Here is a 19,433-nt window from a genome sequence, read left to right as displayed (position 1 = left end):
TTGGACAAAAATCTTCTGGGATTTTTCTCCCAGGTCCGGAGCTCAGAGGTTCATTTGAGAAATAGTTGATTTGCTTTCTCTCTGAAAGTTCCTTTCAACATGACATCATCATCAATCATCACTTATTGAACATTGAAAATGTGCCAGGCACTGTGTTCATTGTTTACAAGGATTGTCTTATTTAATTCTCCCAACAACCTTAAGAAGTAAGTCTTATTATTCTTCCCATTTTTCAGAGAAGGAAACTGACAGTTGGTGAAATTAAGCACCTTTCCTAGGTCGCAGAGCTACACGACTGTGTTGTTAGACACCATGCCATGGTGCTGAGTAGCCAGGCCCACCCCATGCTGTAATGTGGTCTATCGGCTTCCAGTCTGACCCACACGGGGCTGTCTCCGTGTGAAGGTCCTGCTCTGAGGTCCTGCATTTAACTTGGGACATTGTCACCTGAGAAGTTCATGCACTTCCCTTCCCCCACCTGAGTTCTTTCCCACGTGTGTCCCTTTCAGAATTTAACAAAATGCCAAAGTGACTGTATATCAGGTTTGCCCAGGACAGTCCCTCTTTAATTCCTGTTGTCACCCTGCCATTATTAATAGTGTCCCCCCTTTCACTGTCAAAAGCATCCCAACTTGGACAATGAATGATCTGGTCCCCTAGAGATGACAAGCCTGTATTTCAGTCCTCTCTAGCCAAGTATTTGGAGATGAGTCCTTTATCTTATTGAGGTTCAGTCCATGGGAATAATGCAATACCTCTCCTGCCAGGGCTGTTTTAGGGATCAGTGAGGAAGCTCTCTGAACCCCAAAATATTCTGCAAATGCTGGTTGTTACTTCGATTCATCTTTGGGGTCCCCAGCCCTGAGCAGGGGATCTTCCCTCTGCCTCTCTGCCAGCCTTGGCAGAAGATGGATGGGCACTTGGGAGACGACTGTCCTCCAGAGCAGGTCACTCATGCCTGTAGAGCTCCAGTCTAGATTGTGCCCCGTGTGTCCACAGCAGGTGTCCTGCGGTGGGGAGAGCAGACACCTGTCCCTCTGCTCTCAGCATGTTCCCAGACAAGACTCTCGCCGTCTTCCCACAGGACCTGGAGGAGGTGCTCAAGAAGGAGCTGAGTGGATGCTTCGAGAAGACAGCCTTGGCCCTTCTGCAACACCCCAGCGAGTATGCCGCCCGGCAGCTGCAGAAGGCCATGAAGGGCCTGGGCACGAATGAGGCGGTGCTCATCGAGGTCCTGTGCACGAGAACCAATAAGGTGAGTCCCAGCCGAGCCCTGGACCAACTCCCAAGGGAGCGTCCATATGCCCATCAGAGATGGTTACAGCAGCCAGAAGGGAAAGTCCTCCCTGCATTCCACCCACGGGGTGAGCAAGTGTCTGGGCAGAAACGCGTCCACTTGGTTCACACTGGAGAGATCCCTCTTCCAATCTTCTGATGGTCATTCTTGGTGTCACTGCTCCTGGCTTGACAGGATAGATCCTTCCAGAAGCACAGTGTCAATCCAGCTTTCATTTTTCTAAAGAGATGCACAGTTTTACACGAAGGAGGAAAGTTCTACTTTACCCTCCCAGCCTGACTTTGCGGGTCTCCTGGCACAAATAATACAACAGTCCAAGCATGGCTGCATCTAGCGGAGAGCACAAGAACAGGCAGGGGGCTGGGGGGTGCCAGGGGGGTCCCAGTGAACACCCCTGGGGCCGCCACCACTTCCCCAGAGGTTTCCATGTCCTCTATCCTGTCCTCCCCTGATCCCTTGGGCACATGCCACCATCTCAGGAGCTGAAAAGGACGTTCGTTAAGGCCCTCGCAGAAGCCCATTCATCTTTGGTTCCAGAACCCATAAGGGCCAAGGACTTCATCAGAAGAGAGGGCCCACAGGGCATTATCTGGGGAACCTCTGCCTCTTCCACAACACCCATCACATAGAATGGGGAGGTCCAGCGAGGAAATGCCAGGAAAATCCAACACTCTTGAGGCCTCCGGGTAGGAAGCAGAAACAGCACTTGGAGCAGATGGCGAGGAAAGCTGCCCCAGCGCTCTGACACTGCAGTGCCGTTTGAGCCCCTGAGTGCCTACCACCTGGGCTGGTTCCTCCTGCCCAGCCTGTGCCGTCCACCCACGTCTCCTGAAGCACCACCAGGCTCCACGCTAACGCTGTAAACCCCTTTCCTGAACATCTCTGGACTTCTCTTCTTCCCAAAGGATAATAAAACCCCTCCATTTGGGGAGTTTCAGGTTAGGATTGTGCCTTAAGGGAAGGTTAGCACAGGAGGACGGTATCAATTCAGTCCAATAACCACACAACTCTCCTTACTCAATATTCCCATCCTTTCCAGAAGCACCAAAGTCCTAGCGACCAGGCAGCCAATATTTGGGCAGCCTGCCTTGGCAAGAAGGTTAATTTGGTCATTACTTTTCTAATCACACTTGCCTACACGTGGTTCACCCGCAGCCTAATTTCTTTCAGGTCCTGGTCTCAAACAATGAACAGGTTCTTTTTTTTTTTTTTTTGCAATCAAATAGATCTGACAGTAAAAAGAAGAAAAGCAGGGAGAGAGCAGGCCCTGGGTTCAGGCAGATCCTGAGAGTGGGCTGGAAGGAGGAGAAAGGGGAGGGGGCTGCAGAGTCACAGATGTTCGGCCCCCACCTGCTTCCTCCTCTCTCCCACCCACCGAAGCAACATTGGCCTGGCCCTCATCTTCTATCGCTCCCTCTCCCTTCTCCCCATCACTGCCCCATGGCTTTCATTTTAAACAGTTTAGGAGCGATGCTGTAGGGAAATGCCTGCTCTTATACACTGCTGGTTCAAGTGTAAACGGAGGCAGCTCCCAAGTGGGTCAAGCCATTGCAATATACAGCCATACTCTGTTTCATTGTGCTTCGCTTTACCGCGATTTTGCAAATAGCATGTTTGTGGCAACCCTTCATCAAGCAAGCCTATCCGCACCCATTTCTCCAAAAGCATTTGCTCACTTCCTGTCTCTGTGTCATATTTTGGTATTTCTCACAATATTTCAGACCCTCCACTGGCAGAAAGATGACGTCTTGCTGAAGGCTCAGGTGATGGTTAGAATTTTTAGCAATAAAGTTTTTTTTTTTTTTTTTGCGGTACGCGGGCCTCTCACTGTGTGGCCTCTCCCGTTGCGGAGCACAGGCTCCAGACGCGCAGGCTCAGTGGCCATGGCTCACGGGCCCAGCCGCTCCACGGCATGTGGGATCCTCCCGGACCGGGGCACGAACCCGCGTCCCCTGCATCAGCAGGCGGACTCTCAACCACTGCGCCACCAGGGAAACCCACAATAAAGTATTTTTAAATTAAGTTATGTGCACTGTTTTTTTAGATATAATGCTATCGCACACTTAACAGACCACAGTAGAGTATAATCATAACTTTTGTGTGTACTGGGAAACCGAAAGATTCGTGTGACTCGCTTTATTATGATACTCATTTTATAGGGGTGGTCTGGAACCAAACCCACAGTATCTCCAAGGTGTGCCTGTAAAGCAGTTCTTCCTGGCACACACCCTGGAGAGAGGCTTGCACTCCTGTACACAGCAAATTGTTTACTGAGTGCAGCCTTGTTTGAAGTAGAGAAAAATTGAAAATAGCCTAAATGTCCATCAATCAGAGGCTGGCTAAATAAACAGGGGCTTGCTGTAGGATGGAACCTTTTGTATCCATTTAAAAAAAACACTAGGTGACTAACTAATGTACAAGCCTAGCTGGACCTCCAAAACCTATTACTGAGTGAAAAAATAAGTCAAAGAACAAACAATATGAACAGTATTCCACTTTTTAAACACATACACAAAACAGTTCTATATATTTGCAGTAGCACAAACATATGTATACAAATGTAAAGGGAAAATATGCACTGAACTTCTAACACTGGCTACCTGGGTGGGGAAGGGAGAGTGAGATGGGGTGAGGGGGTAGTGAAAGAAGATGTTAGCTTAGCTGTAATGTTTTCACTTTTAACTAAGGATGACATATGCTAAAGGACTCCACACAGCTGGGGACTTGCTCTAGGCCTAGACCTTGACCTGTAGGGACAACCCCCTTTGGAGGAAGTCATAAAGGCATCCCGTGTCCAGAGACAAGCTCCTGCCTCTTCCCTTTGCTTGTCTCTGCCTATATTATTGATTAACCCCACCTCGGAGTATTGATTTTTTTTTTATTACCTCTCCTAGGAAATCATCGCCATTAAAGAGGCCTACCAAAGATGTAAGTGACCGTTTGTTCTGACTTTAAAGAATGTTCCTTCCAAGATACCTCTGGGAGACTAAATCTGCATTCTCTCCTCCTTTCTTCTTCCCCAAAAGTATTTGACAGGAGCCTTGAATCAGATGTCAAAGGTGACACAAGTGGAAGCCTAAAAAAAATTCTGGTCTCCCTGCTACAGGTAAAAGTAAAAAGGTCTAACCTGCCTTATGATCTTGGGAAACAGCCCTTGGCAGCATGGGACCATGATGAAAAAGGCAATTTCGATGATAAACATTTCCTTCTTTTATTAAAAATGTTACTGAGGGATCATCAACCTGTGTTCTGTCAGCCCAGCTCATGTGAAATTATTCAATGGGTATTTTTCCCATCATAACAATCCACCCAGTCATTTGCAGTTTACAGTCCCTTTTTGTTAGTGTGTTATCTCATTAAGCATCACCACCTCACTTTGCCAGTGAGGAACCGCTAGGTGTACACACAGTAAGACACAGCTTAGGAGCAAGAACCAGCCCATCTGACCCCAAGTAGGGCCCTTTTCATGACACAACTTACTTGCAGGATTCACCCCAAGTCTAGGCCTGTAAGAACTGCTGCAGGGAGCTTGGCCTGGAAAGCAGGGCTTTAAGAATTGGCCTGCTAGGACACAGCGCCCGCGGCCCCCGGCCAGATGGCACCTGCACTCTCACGACACACCCATCTTTATGAGCTTCGTGTGTTTCCTCCGCTTCATTACTCTCGACGTGGAGAGACTGATAGCAGAGAATACACAGAGTAGGCTTCACCTGTAGCACGAAGAGTATATAAGTGTTCTCCTGCTGTGTAACAACTTGCTGCAAACTCAGCAACCTCAACTACGCAGACCCATGATCTAGCGGTTTCCATGGGGCAGGGGTCCTGTGGCGGGTTAGCCAGGGTCTCGCCAGGCTGAAATCAAGGTGTCGGCCAGGGCTGCCATCTCATCTGAGGCCTGGGGTCCTCTTCCAAGCTCACTGGCAGTTGGTAGATTTCGGTTCCCTGTGGTTGTACGACTGATGTCCCTGTGTTCCTGCTAGCTGTCAACCAGAGACCACCCAGCTCCTAGAGGCCATCTGCAGTTCCCTGTCGTGGCCCCATAGACAGTTCAGAGCGTGGCTATTTGGTTTCTTCCAGGCCAGCAGGAGTTCATGTCTCTGACTTCTTCCATCTCTGACCTTAACGAGCTCACCTGATTGGGTCAGACCTACCCAGGATAACTGATTAGGGATTTTAATTACATCTATAAACATCCCCTTTGCCATATAAACATAATATGATCACAGGAGTGGTATCTCACCATATTCACAGGTCTTACCCACACTCAAAAGAAGGGGATCATACAGGAGTGTGGGCCACCTGGGTCATCTTAGAATTCCACCTGCCACTAAGGGCTTAGGTTAGACCTTCAAAACTTTCCATGACCAACATTCAGGGCTCTTCAAGGCTGGGACCCTGAGAAGTGAAATTTGATATTCTGGAAGGAAGACTAATAGCTTCCCAACAGACTCATTCTAGGGGACATAATGAGGTTTCTTAGAGGTCAGTGGGGTTTGTGAGTGACCCTGGTTTCTACAAAAAAAAGGGGAAAATGTGTTGTCACAGAAGCTACTGTTTATCAGTTGTGCCCAAAAGATGGCAGCAAAGAGCAGCATTGACACTTTGCCAGGTTTTGTCTAGCTTCAGGCCACCCCTCTGAAATCACCCCCTTTTCTAGGACTTTCCCTTTTTGTTTTCTGTGGTCAAGCAGGAACTCAAGTTAATAACAATGTGTTGATTTTTCTAGGCTAATCGCGATGAAGGAGATAATGTAGACAAAGATCTAGCTGGTCAGGATGCCAAAGATCTGTACGATGTAAGTATGCAGATGTGTCAGTCTCTGCAAATCCTTTTTTTTTTTAATTAACATTATTTTCAACAACTGTTACTTTATTTTATGTGAATTGGAATTACTTGGGAAATAAGTATGATCTTTAAAATATTTTTCATATATACGGTCTTCATGAACCTGAAAGAATTGCTTTTTCTATTCTTATATTCTGGGGTTAACCACCTTAGATCCACTTTGGAACAAGGGAAGGTATAAATAATATAAATATGTGAGGTATACTTGTGGGTTAGAAGTTTAAAGTGCTAGATCGATCAATGTGGCTTAGATTCAGTGCATATTTTATTGTTTCCTGTAAGGGAGGCCTGGTCACAGCTCTGTTTATTCAGTCTTTTTGCAAAAGGCTTTTTCAAAATGTTTGCACTCGGCCCTCTAGGCAGGGGAAGGCCGCTGGGGCACGGACGAGCTCACCTTCAGTGAAGTCCTGGCCAAGAGGAATCACAAACAGTTACGAGCCACCTTTCAAGCCTACCAAGTTGTAAGTGATCCAGTACTAAGGCAAGGAGTTCACACGGAAACTGAGTCTCAAGTTATTTCCAAAAGAAGCCGAGTTCTGGGATGTGGAACTGGGCGGCAGGGGGTGGGGTGTCTTTTACAATAGTGGTTCTCAATCGGGGTGATTTTGCACCCCCAAGGGATATTTGATAATGTCTGGAAACATGTGGGGTTGTCACAACAAGGTGCGCTGGGGCAAGCAGCACTGTTGGCATCCAGAGCGTCAAGGCCAGGGATGCTGCTGAACAGCCCACAGTGCCCAGGGCACCTCCCACAACAAACAGTCATTCGGCACCCAGTGCACTGCTGAGTCTGGGAAACCCTGCTTTGCAACAGAGGCTAGGGAAGCAGGGGAGTGTCAAGTTTAGGAGCAAAGCCCTAGAGCCAGAGGTTACAGGTTCAAGTCCCGGTTCTATCACTAACAAGTGACCTGATGTCACCATCCTCATTTGTAAAACAGGGACCGTGAACATCAACACCCCACCCTCACGGGGTTATTTTAGGTGTTAAATAAGATGAATATAAAAGGCTCAGGACAGTATCTGGCATGTGGTAAGCTTACATATGTTTGCTGTTACTATTATTCCAATTGACAGTTGGGCTAACAGTGCCTACTGCTCCCAAAACAGATGTGATAATACCTCAGAGATACACTCTTGGAAAGATGTGTATCAGTTACTTTTATACAGTTATTTTTTTTAATCTAATGATAATTTTAAGTCAACGAGGTGAGTTAGCTATTTCAAGGCGCTTAGTGGTTAATCCTTCCCTGAAAATCAGTCTTTAATTGCAAGAAGACCTTTGTGGAATATCAGATTTTGTTTTGGTCTCCTATTTTATATTTGTGGAATGGTTTTAAAGGACATCTGTACCCTGTGTCTCATTTCAATTTCACAAGAATACTGTAACTCAAAAGTAGGCTGAAGAGCCATTGTTACCCACAACTGCTGGTGGAGGAAAATCTGTTACAAGTAAGGAACCATCTGTAACTTATCAAGACCACACAGCAAGTCAGTAGCAGAAAGTGGATGAGAATTCCAAGATTCCCCAGCCTGAGCTCCTACCTCAGCTAGAGCTGGCCGCTCCTCACTCAAAATAGCATTTCCTATGTGTTGCCAGCAGATGAAAAGACAACAAAGCTTTGGAATTTTATCATCACTGTATATAAGCCCTTAGGGCCCTCTGCTTTCAAATCCTGCCCAGAGCCGTGATCAAAGGCAGCTGACCCTGTACTCCCCTGGCCCCTGGGCCTGGAGCTGTGTAGACTGAGCTGGAAGCCTTCTCCATGACCTAGACCCTCTTCCCATAAGACTGGGGCTATGGATGGAGTTTCTGGGGTGGCTGTCATTGGAGATCACTATAGAAACACACATATGTGTGAGGGTGTGTGTGTGTGTGTGTACATGAACTACTGACTATCTAAGGATACTCCCTAGGCCGATTGTTCTCATAATTAATCCCCAAACAGCAGAATCGGTATCATTTGACACAATGTTTAAAATGAGAATTCTTAGTGCCGGCCCTGGACCTACTGAATCAGCTTCCTTGGAGTTAGGGTCCTATAGTCTGTGTTTTAACAAATCTTCCAGATTCTGATACATGTTAAGGTTTAACAAGTCTGCTCTAGGCTACTAGCTGTATGACCCTGGGCAAGTTATTAAGGGTTCTGTGCCTCAGTTCCCCCAACCGTATAATAGGGATAATAATAGTACCTACTTCACAGGGTTAGTAAGGATTAAATGAATTAACAGATTTAAAGCATTTATTGCCTGGCATGAAGTAGGTGCTCAACTAACATTAGCAGTTGTTATGAGTCGCCTTATGTGAACCGACAGTGTCAAAAAACAGAGCTAAAACTCAAATGGTCAGTAAGAGAATCAATTGATCTGATAACTCTTTACATGAAACCAGCTCTAAAATGCTACCTATTCATCATTCCGAAAGCCTTGCTGGAACATTGTTCATCTTGATCTTTATCATCGATCTTCTGAGTTCATCCTGATCTTGGGAACCTGGCTCCATAAATCTTCTCATGGTCTCCGGCTAAAGGCACTAAGATGCTAAGGGTCAGATCAGTGAAGTGTGTCACACGGCATAGGCTGTCCTGGCATAGAGTCGAATTTTAATTTTTGGCGCAAAAACTCAGGTTTTTGCCCTTTATCTGCCCTCTAGACCTGAGTCTTAACTGTTGACACGCTCGGAGATCCCAGCCCAAGCAACAAAGCTTCCCCAACTCTGCAGCATCATGAAAGATTATTACCGTCCCCAAATCTACCAAATATGAAAGGCTTGTAGAGTTATAAAGTTCCCAAAACATGGCTCAGTATAAATTGTAGGTACACATACCCATAGCCCCAGGTCACTGCCTCACCACCACACCCCTCACCAGAAAGTTCTCCCCTCCCCTAAAGTGTTCCTAAGCCCACTCCAGAACCTTTAGCCCTTTAACTGCTATAATCAAAGTCAGAGTGCACAGGGCTCTGCCGTGGGCACGCTGTCAGTTTGGGGCATTGGTTTTAAAAGAAACCTCTTACTCTTCTAATAATCTCCCCACAGGCAATGCTACCTGGTAAACTAGAAGCCTTTGAGGCTTGTCTGGAATCCACCCTGGCAATGGGTTTTTGTACCGAGATCAGAAAACCTGGTTTTGTCCAAAGAGCCCCCTAAGAATTAAGTGTTCCGATAAGTGAGAAGCATTCCATTTGCAAAGGGGCATCTCAGTAGCTTGGGCCAGTGGATTGTTTTCCATTTGTGCTCAATGGAGTCCCTGGAGGTGGCTTGGTAGCTACCAGGAGGGAATGGGGGGCAGGAGGTAGGTAGAGAACAAAGGGCAATGCCGTCTCACTGTATCTCATGAATAGTGCCCCCGGAGTTGGGCAGCAAAGAGACTGAGAGGCCAGGAACCTGGCATTACCGTCTAGGGCTGCGGTAAGGAGCCCATCTCCCGCCTCTCCAGAACAGCTCTGCTTTCCTGCTTTTATCTGTTGTGTAGGCTGAGATGCTACAGAAAATTTAAAAACACTGTTCTAGCCCAGTACTAACAATAATAATGGAAAGTGGTTTAATGTGAGGATTTTTTTTTTTTTTTACTAAACACAGACCTGTGTGAGGACAATGTCCTCTTGAAACACAATCTCAGTCTACACAACAAGAACCCTGTTCATGGGAAAAGTGATAGCAGTTTCTTCTGAAATCCCAGCTCCCACATCCAACCCCCAACACCTCAGAACAGCTAAGAAAGGGACTGAAAGCCCCCCCAATCCAATCCCCTTCTTATCTAGGTCGATTCCACACCAGACCTCTAGATGGGCCAACTATGATGAGGACATCAAGCTACGGGTTTCATTAAATCTGGACCCTCCTTCCCCCCATATCTATTGTGCTCGTATCACAAAGAATATGTTGTTTACCAGTGTTTTCAGAATAAACTACATAAACTCCACTGGCATGTCCTCAAAGGTCCCAATTATTTATAGACTCACAATTGTGTCATATCCTCAAGAGATAATTTCTAAGAAAGAAGTTTCAGTATTTCTAATGCTTAATTGCATTTCCCAAACCCAACCAAAAGTTCTCCTTTCTCTTTATATGCCTGCCCTGAGCTTGGCCCAGGCGGTACTTGTGTTAAGCGTGGTCACAATTTACTCTGAACTTCAGCTTCTATAAATATTTGGAAGGAAACCTAATGTGTAATGCTGTGCAGAGCAAGCTGGCGGTGAATATTAGATCATCTGGAGTCTCCCCAGAGGGAAAGAAAGCAGCATTTGACGTGGTCAGCCCCTGGCTCCCAGCCCAAGTAGCCCCACAGTATCAGAAACATTAGACCAAGTCCTTACCATGAACTTCACAACCTCTATTCATGTCACCCAAAGTGTAGGTGCCCGAGCTCCCAGTCTCAGTCCACAATGGAGGAAGGTGTGGGAGATGATTATAACAATAGCCTCCTGGAAAATTGGAAATGGAAAGAATTTTTATAAACACATAGGAAACTCAAGTACGATAGAAACATAAAGAATATTGTTGCAGTATTTATTCATTGTTTTTCCACTCCCTGATTTCACAGAGGAGGAAACTGAGGCTGAGGGAGTGGTCCTGACTGGGGTCACATCCATTAGGGGTCAAATCAGGACTAACTCCTAGGCCATGAGAGTCCCCACTCGAATGGCGGGCAACCATCCCCAGCCCTGCAAGGGCTGAGGCCAGAGAGGAATCCCAGAGTTCCTCTGGTCCTCACGTGACCAAATCTGGAAGAGTCTATTGCTTTTTGTAGAAGAACGAGCCTCAAGTGCACCAAGGCCAAAAGCAAAACCTGGACTAACAGCTGCACTTTCTTTCTCCAGCTCATTGGCAAAGACATCGAAGAGGCCATCGAAGCAGAAACGTCAGGAGATCTGCAGAAGGCCTACTTAACTCTCGGTAAAGTAAAGCTAGGAGAGCCCCTGATTTGGGTTGGGCTCCCAGGAACCAGACTTGGAGACAGAGGTCTGTGCGCAGGAAGCTTTCAGGGAATAGCTGGGGGGCCACACACCTAAGCAGCGCTGCGGAGGGAGAGAACGAACGTGATGCAGATGTAACAGGAGCTGTGCTGGCCCCCAAGGAGCCCTGAAGTCAGGATGTCCAAAGTGGAGGCAAGGAGACCAGGTCTTCACACCCCACATCAAGCAGCCGTCAGGCTGCACCCAGGGAGCATCTGCAACCTTGGGGAAGACAGCTGCCTCTTTTGACTCCTAACAGATATGACCCCAGTCAGTCCCTCCCTCCTGAGAAGGGTCTCAACCCTGAGCAGCCGGCAGGTAACACTTGGCATGAGTGCCTGCTGTCCTGAAGACAGCAGCTGGGGGAGCTACCACAGCATCCACGACAGTCCCACTAAGATCATGGAGCCCCGAGAGCCTCCATCAACAGCCTGGGACCATCGTCTAGTCTCGTGGGGCGGCATGCGGTTCACGTGACACACACTCAAAAGCACCCAGGTTCGGATCCAGGAACAAGTTTCTGCGGGTGCCTGATGGCCCAAGGGTGACCTTTTCCATTTGGTTCCCTTCAACACTGGAATGAATGAGGTCTGTGTAGAAAGCAAGGCGGGGGAGACTAGATCAAGGCCGTGCCAAGCGAACGCCAGGCATTTCTCTCCAGGTGTTGCCTGTAGGCAGGAAATAGCAGAGAGATGGGTACCGGGCTGTGGCTGGCAGGCTCATTTCTCATTTTTGCAAGCCCCGGAATGAAGGCATTGTCCATTGTCCACACTCCGGTGGCGAGGAGGCCAGGGCAGCAACCCAAATGGCACGAGAAATGGAGAGAATATCCCCAGAAGAAGAGGAAGAACCAAAAAAGCAGCCCCTGGAAGGTACAAAATGTGCTCTCGCTGCCAAACCCTTTTGTTTTGTTTTTCTGATGGGATTTTGGGGGCAATGTCAGCAATTGATTTTTTTTTTCCACCCTCATTTTGCATTCAGATTAGCAGGTCTGCTATTGTTACAGAGGCCTGAACATCTTTAATGTCACTCCCGTCCCACAATGGATACACACAGATGACTGTCCTTAGGGCTATAAGGATGAGTGTGTTAAGTAAACGGAGAGATCTACTCATGGCCCAGCTACAAGGCTCCAAAGCCTTTCTGTACCTGCAGTGTAAAGAAGCAGGAGAACGCCAGAGTTCAGTCAGAAGATTAATAGTAATTCTTATTAGTATTAAGTATTAATGGTAATAAAGCCATTCAACCCTTTAACATTTACTTAGCATCTGCCTGGGCCAGCAGTTGAGCCAGGCGTGGGGATCAGGGGCAAATAGGGCCAGTTCCTGTTCTTAAGAAGCTTCAAACTCATGGCAGATACACACAAATCAACAGACTGAGCTACAGTAAAGATAAAACCAATCAGAGCAAAGCAGGTACAGAGGAAGGAAAGGACCCATCCCTGCAGTTGGGGGACCATGAAATGCAGGAGCTGGGTGGACTCCACCGGTAGCAAATATAAAAGAGATTAGAAAAGACCTTGAAAAGGAACCACACAAAGAGTGGAACATGACTTCATGACTAAATTCTCTACACACTCCCCACCCTACTCCCGCATAACTCATAAAGATGCCAGTTTGCCACTAAAATTGAGGAGGTGTTATGAGACCAAACGGTTCCCACTGCTTGCAGCCTTTGGAGCAGCACTTCTCAAAGTGGGGTCCATGGACCCCCTGCATCAGACTCACGTGGGGAGGCGTGTGAAAGTGCAGTTTCTGGAGGCCCACTCCAGGTTACCCACTTAGGACTTCCTGGAATGCAGCCCAAAGCCACACATTGACAAGCTCCTCCCGTGATCATCTTATGCTCCCTGGAGTTTGAGAGCCCCTGCTCTGCAGGCCAGGAGGGGCAAGAGGCACCGCGGGCTGGCTGGCTGCCCTTCCTCTCACACGCACGAAGATCTTTATTCCCGCCTCCTCCCAAGCCGGCCCCACCCAAACTTTCGGGGTATTCCTGCCGCTGCGAACAACAAAGGTTGTTCACCAGGCATAGACTGTATACGGTAGAAAAGTTGAGAGTTTTCTCCCCAGAATATCAGGAGGAAGGAGTGTCGGGGGGAAGTCACTGGTGTGGGGACAGAACGACGATCACTGCAGCGTCAGTTAGTACGAGCGCACAGGACGGGGTCCTCGGGAAAACCTTGTGAGGCCACTAGCTCAGAACGTCTGGGGGTGTGTGTCACAGTGAGTCTCAAACACACTGCTCCCCAAATTGCCAGGTTCACCCCCCACCCCATCACCACCACCACCAATCCAGCAGCTTGTGGATTCAGACTCCTGGGTCTGGGCTTCTCCACTGACACGCTGGTGGCTGCCACATGACCTATAAAATAAGGAGACAGACCACCCACCCCCACAACCTAGACTCTGCTTTCCTAATTCTGTTCCTCCCCCTTCCTTGTAAGCATTCTATCGGCAATTACCTAGAAGACAAGAGTTCTCACTGCAGGACATAATGCACATAAGGATGTGCATTCCACACTTATGCTGAATGTATTACTTATTATTTATTACTAACATCAAAAATGTTAAGTGTTCTAGGTAAATGTCAGCAACATAAACAGTAAAGGGTTCATTCTCCCAAAGTGTTAGTCCTGGTGGACCCATATGAGCCTTGGAGGAGGGGAGAGCAATCATGATTTATCCCCAGGAGCAGAGATGCGCCCCATCCCCTGATTGGTGAATAGAAACCATACTTTGTTAATCTGTGGATTAGATCATACTTTATTCATTTCTGGCTGGGGCAGGGCCAGAAAAGAGCAACTGGCAGCATCACAGAAAGGTGCTCTGTAGACAGGATCAAACACTGCATCAAGCCCACATCCCAGATGGAAAACTAAGATGATTGTGGGGACCTTGGAAAAGATTCAGAGATGAGGCTCACAAATAAAACCCAGTGAGGGACTTCCCTGGTGGTCCAGTGGGTAAGACTCTGTGCTCCCAATGCAGGGGGCCTGGACTCCAACCCTGCTCGGGGAACTAGATCCCGCATGATGCCTCAACTAAGAGCCCATGTGCCGCAACTAAGACCCGGGGCAGCCAAAATAAATAAATAAATATTTTTTAAAAATAAAACCTAGTGAGGAAAAACAAAAGAAAGGAAGGTCCAACTGAGCGTATCTTCAAGATTATGAAGTTTTATATGGCAAGGTTGCCAGCCAGTCCGTGTTTCCCCTCCAAACCCAACTCTGACATCAGAGATTTCTCTTAGAGATGAGAAGGTATTCCTGCTGGTGAGAATCATGAACTTTACAAGGAGGACCTGAGGATGGTCACAGCCCTCCACCTCCTGCCAAGGGTCTTCAGGGAACAGGAGAGGTTCTTAGGTGTCTGAAGGGGTTTTGGTCGAAGAGTCCAGATGCCCTGACCCCAGGGGAATCTTCCAGATCCCATTATCAACAGTGTGAAGTCTGCCCCTTTCAAACACCGGCCTCACAATTCCATCAGCTCCAAGGGCAGCCAGGTGACACTCTGAGCCAGCTCTGTTCCTTCCCAGGGTCTCTGTGTTATTCCACAAAACATGAACACATCACGTTCTCTCTCCCTTTGCCCTGCCCAGTGAGGAGTGCCCGGGACCTCGAGGGCTACTTTGCTGACCGTCTGTACAAGGCCATGAAGGGTGCGGGGACTGACGAGGAGACCCTCATTGACATCATTGTGACCCAGGCGGAGGTAAGACGCACTCGTTGGGCTCCACCTTCTTGTTTTGCCACCACTGATGTCATCTACAGGTCGTTTTTAGTAAGAGCCTATTTACAGAAAGAGTAAAACAGAGAGGGCCCTTGCCTTCCCAGACTTTGTAGAGGACAGTGTGCTGTGCTTCAGTCCGTTTCTTTTAATACAAATACAGTAACGTTAGCGGCTTCTATGTCTGTCATCTGTGGCTTCGGAGAGCTCGGGGTAGTGTGTGGAGGGAAACTGGAGGGGCTGTTCCGGATAGGGCAGCTCCATTTTAAGGAAGGTAAAACAGACACTCTGAAAGGTGAACAATGGACTAGATCACCCGAGCAAGTAATTTCCCGACTCCTGAGCTAGGCCTTTATTTCCTTAAACACATCCCAGAAGCACAATTTTGCACAAAAAACCACATCAGTACAAGACAATGTTTCTCAACCTTTTTAAAATTAGCGATCGCCCACCCTCCCCCGCAGGGAGCCTTCTTAGACCCAGTTTTCTCCTAACTGTCACTCCCCTCCAAGAAATGTTAACACGACATACACTGTGTGAATCTGTTTATGTTCCCTATGTACATACGTAATTAATTTTACATAAAAAGATTAAGATGTTTTTTCACCCTCTAAGAACCAGTTTTTGCCCCCGTTGGGAACAATGTCGCCCCCCTTTGAGAGTGCATGAGTATAACAAAGGCACAGGGAGAGGAGAAGCTTGGGAGCAGCTGTCAAGACTCATATTCAGAATACAGGGCCACAGAGAGGAGGAATTGCAGAATAAATGGGAAATGGCATTTCATCCACAGCAGAGAGGCCTTGGAGAGTGAAGTGGAACTGGGCACTTGAAAACCACAGACATCTTCCCTCAAAAACGTGTTAAATGAGGGAGAAAAGATACCAACCCAAATTCTGGCCCCTAGCTTTTTGACAAATAATACTTAATATCTGACACTGTTTTGAAATATAACTTAGCAACACAACTATTCTTTCGTTTTTATTTCTATTCCTGGAATTTCTCCTCCCCCTCTTTCTCCTCTCCTCCCTCCTCCACAATTCATATTTCCCTCTCTCTCTTAAGCCCCTTTCTTTTTCCTCCTCCCCTCTCCCTCCTCCAGTCTCTCTGCCACTCTCTTTGTTTTATTTTGGTTGCTCTGATTCTCTGTTTCCCTTATCTCTCCAGGTCTCAGCCTTCTCTGTCTCTCTGTCTCTTAGTAACTCACCTCCCCCAGCCAGAGTCTCTGGAGATCCTAAGACACTCCAAGGAGCAGGTTGGTGACAAAGCCCAGCAAGGATTCTAAAGACTCCAGGGGGTTGGACCACTCCGAGGGCTCCTCAGGGTGCCATATTCACTCCAGCATGCATGAGCTGTAGCGTGTTTACTCCAAGATGCTCTGTCGTATCTCAGTACTGACCACAGGTCCTGGGTCATCTCCACATGGGGACCACCCCCTCGGAATGCTTCCGGCCCAGCCAGATATATTGGCCAGATCCCCTAATCCGCCAAAGCCACCAGGTACTAGAACAGAGCCCCGTGAGCCCCACCCCATCCCTGCAGTGACCCACCCCTCCCACCACTTCCTGCCCCTCCCCCAGCTGAGCAGCCTACCAGCCAGGGGAGCAGGGATCACAGCCCACCTGCCTGATGCAGTCTCTCTCTTGTGCAGCATCCACTTCCAACAATTCCTCCCTCTCCTACCCTCTCCTGTTCTCATCTTTCTCTCTCCTGTTGGGCCCTCTAATTGGGGCAGGAGAAGAAAAGAACCAGAAGCTTGAGTAATGGTTTGTGAGTCTCTCAAGAAAGCAAGATAGAGTCTAAATTAAAAACAACGATAACAACAAAGCTAAAAACAAAAAACTCCTGGTTAAAGAGAGCTCTGTGCTTCTTTTATGAGACTTACTGTGTTCTTTCTGGAATTATATCTTCCATGGTGCAAGTATTATCTCCTTTACTAGGTGGTCAGAATCTTCAGAGCAGAACAATCCTTTTATACTTGTTTCTTCTGAGTCCTTTCCCCACCTCCAGCACCTAGGTTTTTCAAGCTTTTCAATGAGTTACAGTTGATCCCTGAACAACATGGATTTGGTGCACCCATATGCAGATTTTTTCAGTAAATAACAGTACCTGTATTTTCATTTTATGGATCTTTACATTAACTAAGTGTGGGGAGAAGCTTGTGCTCCATTAGAGATCACAATATGTAGAATCAAAAGAACTAGGGTTTGAGGCTTGATTCTATCCAAACTGTTTCAGCTTCCTGCCCTTGGGTGAGTCATTGATCAAATTCCTTTGTTTTTGAGGCAGAGATAGCAAATACACAGATTCTAGACTGCACGGGGTGTCTGTGTTCCTAATTCCTGTATTGCTCAAGGGTCAACCGTAGATTCAAAATAAGTCCTAAAAATTGATAATGAATTGAATTTTGTTGTTTGGCACTAATATTCTTGCTGATCAGGGTACAAGAGAAAAAAAAAAGGCATCATTTCAAACTGTGTTGACAATTTTCTTAAGCTTATACTAAGAGTCAGCAAACTGTGGCCTGCAAGCCAAATCAGGCCCACCACCTGTTTTTGTTCAGTCCTGTTACCTGAAAATGATTATTTTAAAGTAACTGTAAAAAACTCAAAGGAAAAATAATATTTTTGTAACACATAAAATCATATGAAATTCAAGTTTTAGTGTCCATAAACAGTTTTACTGGAACAGACACACAGACACTGAACTCAGCTTTCCTATTCTCAGCCACGAAAGAGGAAGAATAATAACTCCGACTCTTAAGGGCTGCTTTGAGGCATTAATGAGCAAGTGAGAATGACGTGCTCAGAACAGTGGCTGCCTGTGTTTATGGTGAAAACGCTATAAATGTCCCAGTTGCTGTTGTTATCTCTCCTACAGGTGGACCTTCAGGGGATAAAAGCCAAGTTCCAAGAGAAGTATCAGAAGTCTCTCTCTGACATGGTTCGCTCAGACACCTCTGGGGACTTCCAGAAACTGCTGGTGGCCCTCCTGCACTGAACCGAGTCAGCACAGCCGGAGCACAGGAAGGAACCACCTTTGTCAAGAGCCCCCCCAAACCAGATTTGCAAGTGCCACTCCAGCACGAAACACTCTCGAGGGTCCTGGTTTATTTCCTTGGCAGCCTGAGCCATACGGCCAGGGCAAACCGTTTAAGTTAAGGGCAGCAGCCTCAAGACGCTTGACTAGGTCACCCTGAATGCTGGTTTAGCTAGTATCTGGGCTGCCTCTTAATTTTCCTTGAGGGCAGTCACTGAATGCTTTCTGAGCAAAGATGAAATCTGTAGTTGATGAAAAACTATGCCTTCGTAATAAAACATTTAAAAGAATACGTATCACACAGGGATATGTATGTTCTGGGTAAAGAGCAAATGGTTGAAGTACAAGAAAGACCAAAGTAAGCAATTCATTCATTTTCCTTCTGTGTGCTCAATTTCAAATCCTCCATGTTAATGGAAGATGTGGATTACGCCTACATCAGCTGCTTTTCCAAAGACTGGGTTGATTTGCTTTGGTGTTTGTCCTGTAAATAGATGACTTGTGAAATTTCAACATATTTGGAAAATGCAAACAGTTACACTTATTAATAATCACCAAGGACAGTCACCAAGGCCAGCGGCAAGGAAACAACTGACTTGCCTATACGAAACGTAACGAGAGGTAAAATTCCCTGATCTGCTACCTGGTTTAAATGGGTTTTCTTGCTTCTCTAGACATTTAAGCCATTTGAGTCTTCCCTGGGATCTTCAAATACAATCAGGCTGGGTACAGTGCCAACAGGGTCAAGGTTAATGGTCTGACTCTCAAATGGATTGATCCTGCACCAGTAGCATCTCTGTTCCAAGGTGTTTGTCTCATAGCCACGTGCTGCTACACGTGAAGGGGTCTCTGTCATGAGAACACGGACACTTTGGTCCAATAATTATAGTCATCGTTCACTGGATGATTATTTGTGCCTGGCACTGCTAATTGGCTTACTTTCATACTTAATTTTCCCAACATCCCTATAAGATTCATATTACTCCCATTTATGAACTGAAGCAACTGAGACATTAAGTAATCTGGCTAAACTCATTCACAAATGACAGAACCGAGATTTGAATTCAGGGCTGGTGGACTCCAGAATCCATCTTAGTAACTGCTTTTCTTGGGAAAATAACACAAAGTACATGGAAATGGGTCTGTATTCATTCACCTGCTTAAGTTCCTACTATTTGCCAATCACTGTGCTGGACTCTGGGGATACAAAGATAAAGAGAACACTGGCCACACCTTGGGCAGTTCATTCCCAGACCAGTAGTGTAGACGGATGCCTCCAATATTCATCAGACGCTGTCAGTGCATTGATACAGGCATGTAAAGCTCTCTACCCATGAGTAAGAAGAGTGAACACAGAGCTCTGCCTGGGGGAACTGGGGAATGCTTTACAGAGATGCAGTTGTGCTGGGTTTTGAATACATAGAAGCCTTCCAGAAAAACAAAGAAAGAAGCACATGGGTAGAGGCTCGGAAACATGAGAGAGCAGGATGTGTTCAGGAGGCGTTGAAATCCATTCTACTGGTGAATAGACGTGGTGAAAGGAAGGAGAGGGTCGGGGAGGCGGGTGATGAAGAGTA

At 46.9% G+C, this 19,433-nt stretch overlaps 1 protein-coding gene across 2 annotated transcripts in view; it reads left to right on the top strand.

Moving 5' to 3' along the window:
* ANXA13 (annexin A13) overlaps positions 1 to 18,311 on the top strand; it is a 57,112-nt gene extending 38,801 nt beyond the window's left edge. The window contains exons 4-11 of one of the 2 annotated variants that reach the window (XM_024741257.1): positions 1,085 to 1,255; positions 4,192 to 4,225; positions 4,324 to 4,403; positions 6,024 to 6,092; positions 6,502 to 6,603; positions 10,961 to 11,036; positions 14,693 to 14,805; positions 17,698 to 18,311. In XM_024741257.1, the coding sequence (XP_024597025.1) occupies positions 1,085 to 1,255; positions 4,192 to 4,225; positions 4,324 to 4,403; positions 6,024 to 6,092; positions 6,502 to 6,603; positions 10,961 to 11,036; positions 14,693 to 14,805; positions 17,698 to 17,817 (765 nt within the window). In that variant the 3' untranslated portion in view covers positions 17,818 to 18,311. The remainder of the gene's footprint in view (positions 1 to 1,084; positions 1,256 to 4,191; positions 4,226 to 4,323; positions 4,404 to 6,023; positions 6,093 to 6,501; positions 6,604 to 10,960; positions 11,037 to 14,692; positions 14,806 to 17,697) is intronic. The other variant, XM_024741256.1, reaches the window with a different exon arrangement.
* The last annotated feature ends 1,122 nt before the right edge of the window (positions 18,312 to 19,433 follow it).

This window comes from Neophocaena asiaeorientalis, unplaced genomic scaffold (genome assembly GCF_003031525.2).
Source record: "Neophocaena asiaeorientalis asiaeorientalis breed wild unplaced genomic scaffold, Neophocaena_asiaeorientalis_V1.1 scaffold177, whole genome shotgun sequence".
NCBI lineage: Eukaryota > Metazoa > Chordata > Mammalia > Artiodactyla > Phocoenidae > Neophocaena > Neophocaena asiaeorientalis.
This window is presented reverse-complemented; position numbering and strand designations above follow the sequence as displayed.